General features: G+C 41.4%; 1 protein-coding gene across 1 annotated transcript; it reads left to right on the top strand.

The window, feature by feature from the left end:
- The first annotated feature begins 8,617 nt into the window (after positions 1 to 8,617).
- TMBIM4 (transmembrane BAX inhibitor motif containing 4) lies at positions 8,618 to 16,954 on the top strand. Its single transcript, XM_035128299.3, has 7 exons — positions 8,618 to 8,785; positions 11,121 to 11,229; positions 12,544 to 12,649; positions 13,586 to 13,619; positions 14,072 to 14,189; positions 14,599 to 14,644; positions 15,741 to 16,954. Exons 1-7 carry the CDS (start codon positions 8,683 to 8,685, stop codon positions 15,945 to 15,947), a joined length of 723 nt encoding a protein of 240 aa, XP_034984190.1. The 5' UTR covers positions 8,618 to 8,682; the 3' UTR covers positions 15,948 to 16,954.
- The last annotated feature ends 20 nt before the right edge of the window (positions 16,955 to 16,974 follow it).

Below are 16,974 nucleotides of genomic sequence, written 5' to 3'. Positions count from 1 at the left end.
GTCCCATTGAACTCAGTGGGGCTTACTTCTGAGTAAGCACGTATTGCATTTTGAAAACATTGGCAGTATTGAGAGACAATTTCCTTTCTGTTTCCATAGCATTCACCCTTCACTAAAATGACCACTCTGGGCAGACTAATGACTGCCTCCCTTCTTGCCTGTACAGTATTTTGGCAAAGAAGGATGGCTTGATCATCTCCACTTGACTGGCCACTCTGGCTGCTGCAGAAGCTGGCAAATAACTTCATTGGAAGCCATATCCCATGCAAATGTAAGGTAAGCATTACACTTACCATGAGGATAGGATAGCGTGCCAAACTATTGAGTTCTTTACAAGGTGGAAAGAAGCTAGCAAAAAAATTGCAAATGGGCAAAGACGACACTGAGCAAACATCAAAAGGTGACTATAACAAAGCCTGTTTCTTTGCAGGAACTATTTTCTTACAATCCTAACTGTTTTGGACCTGTCAGAATAGAATCATAGAATTGCAGAGTTTGAAGGATCGTCTAGTAACAGATCACCACCAGCCAGGTCCCACAACTTCAACATAAAGCTTTCATTTCACCCAAACACATCAAATTCAGTGCTAGGCAGTGTGGCAAATGGTGATTCATTAGTTTATGAGATGATCATTCATAAACTTGAGATAATAACGTTAAATTAAATCATTCTTTAATTTATGGGAAATAATATTCCTACCTCATAAATTCAGGAGAATTGCTTTATCTCAAATGTGCTGGTAAAGACGTGCGCATGTCTCTCCCCCTTGACACTTACATTAGCTCATCATCATGGCAGAGACCTCTCAAAATAACTCCCCAGAATGATAGCTTTGGGGCTGGCACAGAAGATAAATCTAGTAGCTGTAAAGTTAGAGGTCAGGGAATTGATGTTAAAGGTTTGAAAGGAGCAGACATGCGCTCCAAAATGCTTGTTTAATTTCATAGGCGCAAGACAAAATGTGCCCGAAATGATTTCTTATTTCCCCATCGGAAGGTGCCAGCCTTATTCCAAACGCCTGCTGGGTTGCTTTATTAGTCTTAATCAAGTCCCACCTCGTGCCAATAATTCAAGAGGCCAGAGAACTCAAAATCATCTTGCCGCTAGCTGTACAAGATGCTTTGTTCTATGCCTTTGAAGGTTTGTGCGCTGATCACCTATAGATGCTGAATCTGAAACCTTTAATGCCCAAGGGATGCCCTTGAGGTCCTAGTGGCCTGAGGGAGCCAAAACAATATCTCCTAAAACATTAATAACCCAGAGGTGCAATTTATTTTCCTTAGCAGTTTTTGGGGGGTTAGATCAGACCATTTGGTGCCTTATCAGAACATTTGGTCCACCTATCTCAGTGTTGTCTATATGGTACTGATGGGCAATAGCTCTCCAGAATTTTATCCAGGAATCTCCCAGCCCTACCTGGGGATTGAACCCACCTTTGCTTACCCAGCTGCATATCTCATTATTACTACTGCTGTGGTGCTGCCAAAGCAGGACTTCAGGGAAGAAGTCGAGAGCTCCCAGACACAACAGGGTTGGCTTTCCATACAACTCAGTCCAGTTCTACACTTACCTAGTTATAGTGTTCATCTCCTAGCTCATTTTATTTTATGGCACCTTTGCATTCTTCTTGTAAGTTGCTTTGAGAACATTTTCTTCCTGTAAAAATCCATGGATAAATATAATAAATAAAATAAAAACTCATTTAATAACTGAGGAAGGGAGTAAGCATGACAGCGGAGGAGATATATATGTATATAGAACAGCGACTCTGTGAGAAACTTATGCAGACATCTGAATATTAAGTTGGTCCATGAATATCTTTCCATGAAGGTCACTGGTAATTACTGCAGCCCTCCAGCTGTGATCATTTATTCAGTTAAAAAATATAGTCTTTCACAGATGTTTAGCAATCATTTTGAAACACTAGGTCATGTTGTACATTTGCAACAAATTAATATTACGGCGAAGGATTGGTTATTCATCTCTACTGGGCACTCAAGGGGTATGACAAAAATGTCAACTAAAATGTTACAATTATATTGATTGATTGGCGTTCTAATAATTTTAAGTGGAGAATACCCTAGTATTTTATGTACAAAAATTATTCATTTTCCTTTCATAAAAGGGGACTTTTAACAGCTGGATTTCAAGATGTCGCTTCCCAGCGGTGTGTGCCATCCAGCCAAGATGAAGCGTTGCAAGTCCAGTTCTTTTAAAATTTAAAAAATGCAGAAAGTTAAGCATCCGCTCAGCTATACAACTGAAATGTGGGGTGAAATGTGCTGAACAGCTGGGATCTTCCTTTAAGAAACTATTCCATATTTGAATATCTCTGTTATTAGGTTGACATTTTCCCTCATATAATGTAGACTTCTTTCCGTCACTATTGCAAGGGTTCAAGCCAATCTTCAATATAGCCCCCCCCTTTTTTTCTACAAACTACATATGACAGAGTGTTACGTAGATTTTTCTCGGATGTCTCGTCGGAGTCCTCCTCATATAATTTCTCAGCTACAAGGTTTAACACAAAGAATCTGCACTCTGGTCTTCAGTACATTACAGCCGAACGCCTGAACCCGATGACATTTAATAGTACTGTAATCAGTAAGATTGTATATCTGAGACTGTTTATTTAAGCTCATATTATTTTGAGTTATAGTACATGTTACATCTAGATATTAAGTGTACAATATACCCTTATTTCATATACAGAGTTGTGCTTGATGAGGTTCTAGCCTAGATAACAAAAGCTTTCCCCAAAAGGAAGTTCTTTATTTGGAAGAAAAAAAAATGAAGCAAAATAGCTTGATACACACAACTCCTTTGAGATGTGGTAGAAGTAGAGAACTCCCATCAATGTTCTCTGTTCTAGCCCAGTGCTGAATTAGACTCAAAAATAGTGAAATTGCTCCTGATTGAACAGAATGAGGAATGTGAATGGACATTGTCTAGTGCTTCGAAATGCGATTCACATGTAAACGTACGTTTTAAAAAGCAGACCTAGGGTGCAATCCTATCCTTTGGATACATTAGTCGAGCGGTCCTCGGAAGCGATGGAAGTGCTTGCGTGCCAGTAGAGATGGAGCTACAGCCATGGATAAAGATGTCTGTTGCCAACCTACACAGCCCTGGAAGGCTTGAAGCTGCAGGGAAGGACCATAGTTGAGTGGTAGGGAATCTGCTCTGCATGCAGATGGGCCCAGGTTCAATCCCTAACATCCCTAGGGATGGCAATGCCCCCCACCTGAAACCCTGGAAAGCCACTGCTGAGTCCTGGGCTACATGGGCCATTAGCCCATCTAACCATCCAACCTCCAATGTCCCTAAGGCACTGCTGCCTGGAAGGCTCCACTAAGTCCAAGAACAAGGTGTTTGTGGGCAGAATAGGGGTGGCACAGGGGAGCACACCTACTAACTGTCCACTTGGTTGCATGGACACAGCCATGAACACCAGGGCAATCTATCACCGAAGCACAATCCAGCAAAAAATTACTCCTCTCCCATGGACTTGAATAGGAGGGATCAGGGTCAAATGAGGAATGCTCCCACTGTCTTCTGCAACACTCTCTCTCTGTTTTCCATCTTCCCTTCTGAGGTGGGGGTAGCTTGGATGCAAAGACTGGGGAGGTGAATCTTAGAACCGGAGGATTCCTGGCCATAGGACTGCTTGTTATAATAATAATAATTTATTATTATTTATACCCCGCCCATCTGGCTGGGTCTCCCCAGCCACTCTGGGCGGCTTCCAACAGAAATATTAAAATACAATAATTTATTAAACATTAAAAGCTTCCCTAAACAGGGCTGCCTTCAGATGTCCTCTAAAAGTCTGGTAGTTGTTTTTCTCTTTGACATCTGCTGGGAGGGTGTTCCACAGGGTGGGTGCCACTGCCTGGTCCCCTGTAACTTGGCTTCTCACAGCGAGGGAACCGCCAAAAGGCCCTCGGCACTGGACCTCAGTGTACAGGCAGAACGATGGAGGTAGAGACACTCCTTCAGGTATACTGTACTGGACCGAGGTATATTGTTCCCACTAGTGTGCTGCCTCCGAGCTATGCAATGGAAATAAGCAAGGCCACTGTAAATGGTAGATATTCATATCAAAGCACACTAAGCCTTTTTCTTTCTTTCTTTTTTACTACTACTAATATTATTAGGCATTTGTTAATCTTAACGAAAACAGGCTTTCATTTATCAGCTTATTTAGCTTCATGTTAAAGTACCCAACAATGACTTAAATGAAATAAAGCACAAGGTAATTTGCTCAAAAATGAACTCATTGTCATATAGTTAATAGAAATAGTTTCTTATTCATGCATCATTAATATTTTATGCTTGTTAAAAAAAGTGGTCTAATTTTAATGTGCCCTTTTGCTAGGCAGTAATGGAGGTTTTGACGGGTCATAAAACAATGATTGAAGATTCAAAGCATATTCCTATGGTCAGAGGCTCAGCCACATTCCAAGCACATTGGTTTTCCTCCTCCTCATGCTTCCAAGACTATTTATATTGTACATGACTCCCAATTATAATCCACTTCTGTTAGTGATTTTGGTGTGTGTGTGTGTGTGTGTAAATCTACATGACTTATGCCTGGACTTGATTAAAGAAGATGATCAGTTATATTCTAATCTAATGGCTAAGATTTTCTGTGCATTATACACTTCAGCCTATTTTACCAAATGCGGAGCTGAGTCCTGCAATAATTTGATTCTTTACTTTTGTGTTTTGTGTAAACTTCCATGCTTCAGTGCATGGACATAAATTGGACACTGCTCTGCAATACGTTGTGAAAATGAGGCACGCTTAAGTCCCAACTAAATCAAGGGCACTAAAGCTGCAATCCTACACAATTGGGAGTATCCTACTAAACACAGAAGGGTTTTGATCTGAACGAGCACACTGTATATTTCAAGCTTTCATTGATTTCAGTGTAATTTCAGCACACCTCATTTTCAGCGGCTTGCACCCAATGGTTGCTGCCATGGGGTTTATTTAGGAATTCAGTGACCAGGGTGCATGCATGGTTGTCCATTGTCTAGGATAAAAATAAAATAGAAAAATTCCTTCCAGGAGAACACTTCAGTCTCCCAGGACATTCTATACAAGATCTCAAAGTAGCTGTCTTATTACAAAAGAATTTCAGAAATAGACTGGAAAGAGAAGTTGCTGAATTGCAACTTATTACCAAACTTAAAACCATGGAGAGACCTGGTCTGAATAGAGACATTGGATTCTTATCTCATTATACATGATAAAGCTATTTTTAGCCATCTCACCCCTTGCTTTTCCCCTGTAAGACCAATTGCAGTCGTTAACAGTCATCAACAGGTTCACCACACCTATCAGCCAATCACCCATTCCCACCACCCTTTTGAGTGATACCCCTCCCCACCCTCCCACTATATATAAGGGTCTGGTGACTTCTGTTTCAGTGTATCTGAAGAAGTGTGCATGCACACGAAAGCTCATACCAATGACAAACTTAGTTGGTCTCTAAGGTGCTACTGGAAGGAATTTTTCTTATTTTTATTTTGTTTCAACGGCAGACCAACATGGCTACTACCTACCTGTAACACTGTCTAGGATGCATGCATAATAGCCAGTTATTGGGAAACATCATGGCAGGCATCCCCAAACTGCGGCCCTCCAGATGTTTTGGCCTACAACTCCCATGATCCCTAGCTAACAGGACCAGTGGTTGGGGAAGATGGGAATTGTAGTCCAAAACATCTGGAGGGCCGAAGTTTGGGGGTGCCTGCACCATGGCAAGGGATGGTCTCTTGCAAGAGAGGGCTGTTTAGGTGTGTTTAAGACGGGTAAAATTATCATCCAGTTTGCAGAAAAGTACACACTGGCCTGCTAAACAATAGAAGGATGAAGGAAATCGGCTGCTGTTTAGGTACAGTACTGTAATTCATATCTAGTATACTACTGTAATCAAAATGTATATTCTGTTGAACAATTTGCAGGTGCTAGATAATTAAAGTAAACTGAAATGTAATGTTAAGCTAATACCCTTTGCATGTCATGTTGTCTACAAGATTTCTGTAACACTTATGAAGGAATAGAACATAGAAGTTGTTTTTGTTTAAATGTAGTTTGTTTATGGCCTTTTTTGTCCACTCCTCTGTCTTATCGGAGGCAGAATAAATTATGCCTGTTATCCTGAGTAACTACTTGCTAAGATTTGTATTTAACAACATTTGCATTCAGGTTTTGATTACTACTCTAAACAGAGTAGTTTTTCAGTATATTTACACTTTAATGCATATTTTATGTTAGAGTTAAAATATGTGATTACTAGTTCATAACAACTAAAAGCTTTCAAAATATTTTAAAGGCACTGTTCAAGCACAAAACCTTCTAATATACAATGGAAGTATTCACTAGCAATGATTTTATGTCATTTTGCGACTGCACCAATGAATTAAAGCACAATTTCTGTTCCATTAATATCTGATCTGGTCATAATTATTTTTGTTTTATCTGAAAAACAATGTTTAGTCTGAAGCTAAGTAGCTGTTTTAATCAGATGTTTCATGTTTTTACTTAGTGTGTGATTGCTAAGAGAATACGTACCACAATTTCAATGGTACAGTCAAATGCATATATCTATATAAATGCATTTGCCCTTATCTTGCAAGATGCTGAGTATACATGCATTTTCCCCTGTAGGGATTTATCTAGAAGAAACTCAACAACAATAGACCGGTAATAAGGCAGCGTGGAGAATTTTCCCTGACTGGGATGTGACTTTGAACTTTGATAATACTTCATTTGTCTGGATGTATGATCTGGTCTTTGCTGCTATCCTCATTATTCTCAAGAGAAGTACTCCTATCAGAACACAGTGTAAAAATTATTTAAAATACATGACTGCTTTCTGGAGCTTCTGGAAAAGAACTGATGGTTAAGAGGAAGTCAGGAGCATGGAAAGGGGAGTACTGTAGTAAAAATTACTGGTAAGTTTGATTCACCCACACGGAACAGATTGATTCAACGTGGCCACTTTCCAAGAGTAATTTGGAGTCATATTTTCCTGACCTTTATCAGATTATCATCTGATTGGGGAAATCCAAATTCACAGAGTGGAAGACCTTCAGTCTGAGGTGAATGCACATTAAACTCTGGTGTGGAAAAGCCCATAGTTGCACCAATGGCTATGTAACTTTAGGCACTCTTGACATGGTAAAGGTAAAGGGACCCCTGACCATTAGGTCCAGTCACGGATGACTGGGGTTGTGGCGTTCATCTCGCTTTATTGGCCAAGGGAACCGGCGTACAGCTTCTGGGTCATATGGCCAGCATGTCTAAGCCGCTTCAGGCGAACCAGAGCAGTGCACGGAAACGCCTTTTATCTTCCCGCCGGAGCGGTATCTATTTATCTACTTGCAATTTGATGTGCTTTCGAACTGCTAGGTTGGCAGGAGCAGGGACCAAGCAATGGGAGCTCACCCTGTTGGAGGGTGTGCTAAGATACGAGCAGATGAACCTTTTGGCAATTCAGTCCCAAGTCATTTAGTCATTTAAAGGCCATCACCAGCACTTTAAATTGGGCTTAGAAACACATTGGCAACTACCGGTACTGTATTGCAAACTGCTACAACACAGATGTCATCTGTTCTTTTGACCAAGAGTTAAGATGCCACATTTTGTTCCACTTGGAATTTCCACAATCATTTTTAAGGCAGCCCCATTAGAACTGTACTGGTGGCTGAAAGCAACCAGCAAAACCAAGCTCCTTCCATTCTTTTCCTCCTCTGTAGGGAAACACAGTCAGCGCCATTTTCCCATTTAGATGCTACAACTCCCATCTATTTCCCAGTGTGCCATGCACGACTTAGAAAATCATACTGTAGAATTGGAAGGGGACCAGGATGGTCATCTAGTCCAACCCCCGCAGTACAGGAATGCTTTGCCCAACATGGGGCTCAAACCCACATACTGGGTTGCCCTAGCCACTGGGTAGCTTCCAACATATATAAATGCGTAATAAAACATGAAACTTTTTTAAAATAAAAACCTTCCCAATACAGGATTGCCTTCACATGGCTCAGGGGTCAGATAACTCCATACCCTCCAACATTTCTCCAGTGAAAATAGGGACACCCTATTCCAGACCCTCCCAGGAAAATAGGGACGTCCTGAGGAAAAGCGGGACATTCCGGGTTCAAATCAGAAACTGGTATGGCTTCTCTAAAATCAGAGACTGTCCCTGGAAAACACTTGGAGGGATCTGAACCCATGGCCCTGAGATTAAGAGTCTCATACTCTTGAGCTGCCTCGAACGCCCTTCTCTGCAGAATATAAACTCTTTTATTTTATTTATTTTATTTTTAAAGTCTTTCTCTGTAAGCTGAAGGTCTGGGAACAGCCACAACTTCTTACAGCTGATTTGGATGGAGCTCGAGGGAGGGAGGGAGGGAATAACTTAACGAGCCCTGAAGACAAAGCCCATTCCGAAGCAACCGCCCACTGACGTCGCGACGAACGTTCCGACGCCGGGGTGGGGGAGAGAAGCGCCGGCGAGCCTTAAAACGAGGGAAGCCCGAGCGAATCGCTTGAAGGCGCAATCGACGAGCTCAGCGAGCGACGAGGTTGCGTCACCCGGAGGAGAGAGCGGGGAGGAGGATTGTTGGTGCTGGTGCGCAGTTGACTGAGCTGAAGCCGCCGCCGCGATGATGGCCGCGGAGAGCCCTTCCTCCTACCCGAGGACGTCCATCGAGGACGATTTCAACTACGGCACGAATGTGGCCACTGCGAGCGTCCACATCCGCATGGGTAAAAGAGGAAAGAAGGGGGGCGGTGTCCCGCTTCGCTTCCTGCTCCTTTGCCTCCTCCAGGTCTCTGCCCCGCTCCCTCTCCAGGCATCGCCCTGCTAACTAGTCCGGGTTTCCCCCCCCCTCTGGTTTTGAAGGGCCAGGAGTCGACCCGTTTGCTTCCTGGAGCTGAGCCTGTCGCAGCTTTTAAGGGCGCAGGGCGAAACCAGAGAGAGGAGGTGTCATCGCCGCAGTGCTTTTAATTTCGTTTTCTATCCCACCCTTTTCTCCCGAGGAACTCAAGGCGGTGTAAACATGTTTCTCTCCGCCCCTCCCCCCGTGTAATCCCTACAACAATCCTGCCAGATAGGGATAGGCTGAGAGGCAAGGTTTTAGTCCGACACCAACCTTCATGATACATCTTTAGGTGCCATGCAAGAAAAAACACGTTCCTTTTTAACCAGGCATTTGGTCGATTTGATTGACATCCTATGCCCTTTTAAAATGGTGGGGGGTGGGGAGTGTTATTGGGTTGTTGTTTTTATTTTGATTATATATCCTGCGGTTTTATATTTCGATTTTGTTCTGTGAACCACCCTGAGACCTCAAAGAGTATAGGGTGGTATATAAATTTAATAAAAAACAATAATAATAACCACTGCAGCACACTGGCTTCCAGACAGTGCTTTGGCAGCATCGCCCCAACGCACACACCAAGGTAGAAGCAAATATATAAAGACGCTTTTTAAAAAAAAGTTTAAAAGGCAGCTTGGCTGTGTGCTGATAATCCTTATTAGTTAGGTGGGAAAGGATAAACCATCCTACTGTCTCCAAATTGCAGATTATTGGGGTTCACAGGATCAAATTACAACTTGAAATCACAAAATATATAATGAAAATAAAAACAGAAACAACCCAATAACCACCACCCACCCACCCATTTTAAAAGGGCATTAAATGGCAGTCAACCAATTGGTAGCCAGTGTAGTCAGACCAGGATCAGTTTAATATGCTCAAACCATCTTGCCCCGGTGAGCAACCTGGCCACTGAATTCTGCACTAACTGAAGTTTCCAAACCATCTTCAGAGGCAGCCCTACGCGTAACACATTGCAGTAATCTAACCTTGAGGTTACCAGGGTATAGATGACATAGTTAGGCCAGGGGTCAGCAACCTTTTTCAGCCGTGGGCCGGTCCACCGTCCCTCAGACCATGTGGTGGGCTGGACTATATTTTTTTTTGGGGGGGGGGAATGAACGAATTCCTATGCCCCACAAATAACCCAGAGATGCATTTTAAATAAAAGGACACATTCTACTCATGTAAAAACACCCTGATTCCTGGATCGTCTGCGGGCCGGATTGAGAAGGCGATTGAGCCGCATCCAGCCCACGGGCCTTAGGTTGCCTACCCCTGAGTTAGGCTATCCTTATCCAGATAAGGGCATAGCTGGGCCACCAACCGTAGCTGATGGGAGGCACTCCACACCACTGAGGTCACCTGAGCCTTGAGTGACAGCAAAGGATCCAGGAGTACCCCCAAGCTATGAACCTGCCCCTTCAGAGGAAATGTAACCCCATCAAGAGCAGGTAACCTCCTAGCCATCCGGTCTAAGGAACCACCCACCAACAGTGCCTCTGTCTTACCTGGATTGAGTCTGTTTGTTGGCTCTCATCCAGTCCATTATCGAGGGAAGATACCGGTCCAGCACGTCCACTGCCTCACCTGCAGATGTAAAGGAGAAATAGAGCTGAGTGTTATCAGCGTACTGCTGACAACGTATTTTCGTTGTCACTTGGTGAAAAGGGTGGGGAAAGTTGCAACTACTTTAAGAAAACATGTTTCTAGATGTAAAATTGCAGGAGTAGGACTAACTAGTAAAAATGATGTTGACTGCAAGGAATTGTTACATCCTTGAAGGAGCCTTAAATCCAGCAATGGTCTTTGTACAGGTGTTATTTTCTCTGTGGCAGTGTGAATGCCCACTGTGAATGGATGGATGGAAGGTGGAAGGAGAATGCTGTAATAATTCATTGGCCAGCAACAAACATTTCAGGCAAACATATCCTCTTGATTTGGTTTCATTTACTGTCCATTGTCTTGTTTGCGCAGTTCAGTGCTAACTTGGGCTACTCATGTATTCCCTGATGCATAACTTTGGCAGTGCTACTAAACAAACAGGATGTTAACCTATTGCTGCCCTTTGAGGAACCACTTGTTCATTCTAATGAGTACAATTTATTCACTATTATTATTATTATTTTGTTTCTATACTTCATTAAAAAGGTGCACTAGTTTTTTAATAATAATCAAGAATTAAACCATGTTAATATGCTGTCTTATTTCCCATCTCTTAGCATTTCTGCGCAAAGTCTACAGCATTCTTTCAGTTCAAATTTTCTTGACTACGGTGACATCTGCAGTTTTTCTGTACTCTGAGACAATTCGGACATTTGTGCATGAAAGGTAGACCCTTTTGATGAATACAGTTGCACAGTATTTTCCCCACATTTCAATGTATAATAAACTGGGATGGCTACTGTTTGATGTAATAATAGGTTTCAGGGAATTTTGCTGCCATCATTGGTTCTCAAGCATGGTTCTCTTCTGTACGTTGCTTGCTACTGTGACATAACAATTATTTATTTATTTATTAAACCTCTTAGTCCAAAGGGTCTCCAAGCAACTTGCATTGGATTTTCATTTTATTTTCATTTTTGCATAAATGCATTATACCGTAGAAAGGGGGCGAGGTCATATAACTCAATACTATTGCATGCAACATATTGGGAAAACAAAACACCAGCTCCTTCCCATAACAGTAATAGAAAAAACATTAGCAGTATGTGAACAGTAAGCAAAACAATACTGGTACCCACTAACTAGAAGAGAAAAACTAAAAAAACACACCGATACAGCCCTCCCTGACCCAAAAATAATTCCCATCAACCTGGCTTTTTAAAAAAAATGTAACTACTCCACCAATAAGTCTGCTGTAACTCAGGGGTGGGTCCCTCAGAGATGGTCCATCACCTCTCGTCTCCTTTCGGGGGGAAAAAAGCAGAAAATCAGAGTAGGAAGATGGTCCGTGTTTTACCTGCTGTACAGTTGTGCTGGCTGATGCTCCTCTCTTGCCACTGGTGGAGGTGCCACTTTTTGCTGTTAAGAGCAACCTGAAGCCTTTCCTAACATGGGGATAAAGGGATGGCACAACCCTCATCTCTGTATTTCGTGTATATAATGATGCTTCTTAAAGGCTCTCGAGCAGGGTCAATAAAAGATGGCAACAGTGCAACTGGTAGATGTAGCTGTGCTACAGCTAAGAATAATAAGCAGCATTTACATAGGTGTGTTAAATTGTTCAAAGCAGGTTCCATTACCTTGGTCACCCTTAATACAACCCTTTAAGGCATGTCACTTACTGTTCCCATATTGTACATGGAGGACTAAGGCTGAGAGAGATTATATTTTTCTTCCCCTCAGATGTGTTCCTGAATGAAGCTCATCTACTTTCTGTCAAAGAATTTATACAGAAATAAATTGCTACTATGAGCATGACTATTTATTTGAGGGTTTCATACGCTTGAAATATTGGTAACTTTGTAACTATAGATGTCTTAATTTCATACAACCAAAAGAGGTGTCTGACCTTCATTGCAGATATATATATTTTTTAAGACATGTATCTAATAGACTCTTACTTTTTTTACATTAAAACAAAAGGAGCTTAAAAAAACCCAGCAAATTAATGTTGACTGTGTTCTCTGTTAAATCTCACAGCCCAGCTTTACTTCTGGTATCCATGCTTGGTTCTCTGGTTGTGATTGTGGCATTAACTTTGTACAGACATCAGCATCCACTTAATTTATATCTTCTCTTTGGCTTTGTAAGTATTTCCATAGCTCACACTTTCTTCCTCAGTGCTTTGTGGAGACTTTTTTAAAAGTTGCAGATAATTGTTTCTTCTAGTAGCCTTTCTGTTAAGATTGCTTTTAAAAGAGAGAAGCGTTTAAGTAGAGGTCTGCAAAATATGCACTGTACCTTCTGAAAATCGACATACACACTGTTTCCTCTGTGTGCTCCTCGGAAATGTGCAATAGTGTGAATGTTTATAACTTCAGGAAGACAGTGGGTTGCATCTAACAATGGAGTTCTCCTTGTGCAATGGGGCTTCTCTGTCCCCTCCTCCGCCTGTGTGCCCCCCCCCCCAAATCTGCCCTTCAGAACTTTGTCCAATGAGTATGAAGGCTGGAGGGTTTTTAAGTATGTTCAATTGAATGCACTTCGATATTCTCCCCATAATTTGAAACCCTGATAAAACATGGTTCTTCTTCAGCAAGTTTTCCAAGTCTATTCAGTGGAACATGCTTGAAAACTTTCTTTACGCCTTTGTAGTAATTGCCCCCAAATCTGATGAGCAGCGCCGGTGCCCGGCCTTGTTCCTACTTTAACCCTGTGTGTGCTCACACAAATGCTTTTAACACAGCTAGTGTTCAGTGCCCAATTGCCTATAAAGCACTGTCTGCTTCTGTGGTGGTTGGTGTGATCTCTAGGAAGTGGAAGGTAGATAAAGGAATGCCACTTTTCCTTAATCCAAATAGGTTTATCTTGAACTAAACATATTGCTTGGCTGACATGCATAGAACCCAGTCTAATGACTCTGTTGCATGCACATCCTGGCTGGATGAGCTGACCATTCCCATTTCTTCAGTGTCTGATAGAGCGCTGCCGTACACAGGGTGCCCCTTTGGCTTGAGATTGCTGAGTGGAGCTGCCACAATGTTGGCTGTAGGTGATAATTCTTTCATTTTATTTTTTGCAGACCCTTCTTGAAGCACTGACTGTTGCTATTACAGGTATGCATTTGCCCTTATCATATAGATGGAAATAAAAAGGAGGGAGCCCTATTTTATGATTTGGTGCTGCTTGCTGAAAGGCGATTGACAGTACAGAAGCCAGATTTGATGTCTCTTCTGTTATACCTCTTCCAACTGAAAATGAACAAGAAAAAATAGAGAAATGCAAAGTATAAGTAAAAGAACAGAGGCGGTACCCTAGAAGTATGGACGTCTGCCTATTCTTTCATTATATTCTGTAGAAATGAGCATGGTTATTCTTGGGATTAGCACTGCAATCTTAAGGGTCTCATTGGCTGGAATATAGGTACAGTATGCTTAGCTGTTCTCAAATGGAGCTGTTAATTCTTTTCCTTAATGTGATCACGATGTCTGCATTGATTTAGTTAGAGGTAACAATGCCAAATTTTTGGTAAATATTTTAACTGACCTTTCCTTGTTTCTCCCCATAGTGACTTTCTATGAAGTATCTGTTGTTCTGCAAGCCTTTATCTTAACGACAGCTGTCTTTTTGGCTCTCACTTTGTACACTTTGCAGTCCAAAAGAGATTTCAGCAAAATTGGAGCAGGGTAAGTTACGTCCCTATACACGCACCTAAACACACACTGTGTGTGTGTATATGTATATATATCCATGTATAAGCGGGATATATTGGCAAAAATTGGGGGAGTTTCTATAACCTGCAAAAAAACAACAACATTTGTTACTCACAGAGGTGAGCAAATAGCTGTCACTTTGGAATAATATAAAGTGGTGGCCATTTCTGTAGAGAGCTGCCATTGGAAAAACACGGGGCAGCTGAATTGATAAAGTGTGTGCACAAAGTAAAATCCAGGGGGTCAGTGTGACTTGTCATGACTGAAATGGTGATCACGAGTATTACAATGCAAATGTATGTTCTAAAATAGGCGTGTATGTAACTAATATGAAAGCGTAGTTTAAGAAGAAAGTCACTAACCTATTAATGTGTGTTCACAGGCTGTTTGCTTGCTTATGGATTCTTCTCCTATCAGGCTTTCTAAAGGTAAGAGGTCACACCTTGTCGTTGATACTGAAAACATCACTGGGTAATCTAAAATGAGGGGAGGGTAGGTTTATGCTAAGGTCAGAGATGATGAGAGTTGCTGTACTGCATCTGGAGGCACAGGTTCCTAACTCCTGTCGAATAATGAAAGTAATAGAAGAAAACATGACAAAGTCTGCCAATGTTAGGGTTGCTGTGTTTCCTCTTCTTCCATGACAGATCCTTTTTTTCAGGGGTAAAATTTCTGTCTGGGTGGATTTTTAAAATTTGCCAAATTGTCTCTGGCTATACTTTCTGGATGAGACATAACTTACCTCTTCTCTTCTCCTGCCCCCCTTAGAAATGTATCACAGCTTCTATGGCCTACATATAGTAGGGGTATTTAAAATGAGAGTCGCCATAGCATCTTTTTTTTGCTCTTCAAAATATGGCAACCGTACCAATGATAAGATGTGGAAAGCACTAAAGGAACGACCAGAAAATGGTATGTTGCGCATACAGTCATACCTTGGTTCGCAAACGACTTAGTTGTTGAACAAATTGGCTCTCACACGCCAGAAATCCGGAAGTAAATGTTCCGGTTTTCAAATATTTTTCGGAAGCTGAACGTCTGACATGGACTCCGCTTGAGTACAGGAAGCTCCTGCAGCCAATCGGAAGCCGCACCTTTGTTTTCAAACGTTTTGGGAGTCAAACGGACTCCCGGAACGAATTAAGTTCGAGAACCAAGGTACCACTGTATACAGCTCTGTAAGCAAGCAAAATATATTAGTGGCCATATTCAACTAAATCACTGCACTAGCAGAAATCAGGACAATGGTGCTTGCTAGTACAACATGAATTTCACGCCTCCTCCTTCAGATCTGCTCCAGAGGGTCAGAAGAATCTGCAGAACATCAGGGGAGGGGAGGGCAGATTGTTCTGTAAGGCAAGCAGAAAAGCTTGTACTGATGGATAACCTACTTAGCGTTACATTGACTACAACCCTTCAGCTTTAATTATAGATCCATTATGGTCAAATCTAATTTTTTGGTGTGAATTTTTTTCCCATGAAAGACATTTGCACAAAACCTCTCTCTGTGTTCTTTGGTTACAGCTTTTTTTCTATAGTGAAGCATTAGAGGTAGTACTAGCTGCTGGAGGAGCACTTCTGTTCTGTGGATTTATCATCTACGACACTCATCTGCTAATGCACAAACTCTCCCCTGAAGAATACATATTGGCTTCAATCAACCTCTATTTGGATATCATCAATCTGTTTCTACACCTGCTGCGTTTGCTAGAAGCATTTAATAAAAAGTAATTGGGAGTTGTTAAAATTTCTGAGATAACCGGTAATTTGGATGTAGCATCAAAAAAGTTAAGACCTAGGAAATCTGCAGAATGCTCTGAGATTGGAGCTTGTTTTTACATTCCACTGTGGTTTCAGTGTTTTCTGTATAAAGCGTGTTTTAGAGAGCTGGTGTTTATGATTCTATTCTGAGATCAGTTAATTACATATTGCAGTCATCTTGGCTGTTCAGTAAAGGCTTAACTCCATCCGTTTGCGTATCGTTTTTGATTGAAAGCCTTGCTCATCAACCTTCATTTGTGCTATTAGAATTCTATTTTCTGCAATAATTGCCACAGATGTGTCCTTTGATATTCACAATTGTCACTGGCTGGATAGCATAAAATGGAGTCTCTTAATTTTGCTATTGAACATCAAAGCTTTAAATAAGCTAACATTCTATTGCTGGTCATCTGTGGAATGTGAAAGCTTAACCTACTAGCATTTTGATGTGAAGGAATTATCCCACAACTTGGATCCTCCACTTTCTAAAATGTTTTAATGTACTTCTAGCCAAATGCTGTGTTTCCAAACAGTGCAGTATTTTGAGAGATGAAAGGAACTTTATTACAAAAGTGGATAATTAATACAAGTAAAAGATGTAAATTATTTGTTTAATGGTAGTTTCTGCTATTTTGAAGGCTTGTATCCAGTCTATTTTAGATTTGTGAAATTTAAAAATGTTCTAAAGCGTGTTTATATATATCACACAAAAACACCACAGCCTCATGTTTTCTGTTGCTCCTTCTGGAATGCTGGAGAAGTTTGAAGTACATTTTGACCCCTTTTCCAAGGCTTGTCATTGACTGTTAATAAAGGGGTAAGACACTTCTGTGCAGTGGAGTGTTTACCAGATGATGTTTTGTGTTGATTGTGTACTGTGAAGTGCAGGCAGATCAGGAGGGGCAATTACACTCCATCTGCTCTTCTTTCGGGATAACATCAAGAATTTATGAAAATAAATTTTATGAAATGTTAAATGTTTTATGAAATGTGCATG

Source organism: Zootoca vivipara, chromosome 9 (genome assembly GCF_965207765.1).
Source record: "Zootoca vivipara chromosome 9, rZooViv2.hap1.1, whole genome shotgun sequence".
Lineage (NCBI taxonomy): Eukaryota > Metazoa > Chordata > Lepidosauria > Squamata > Lacertidae > Zootoca > Zootoca vivipara.
This window is presented reverse-complemented; position numbering and strand designations above follow the sequence as displayed.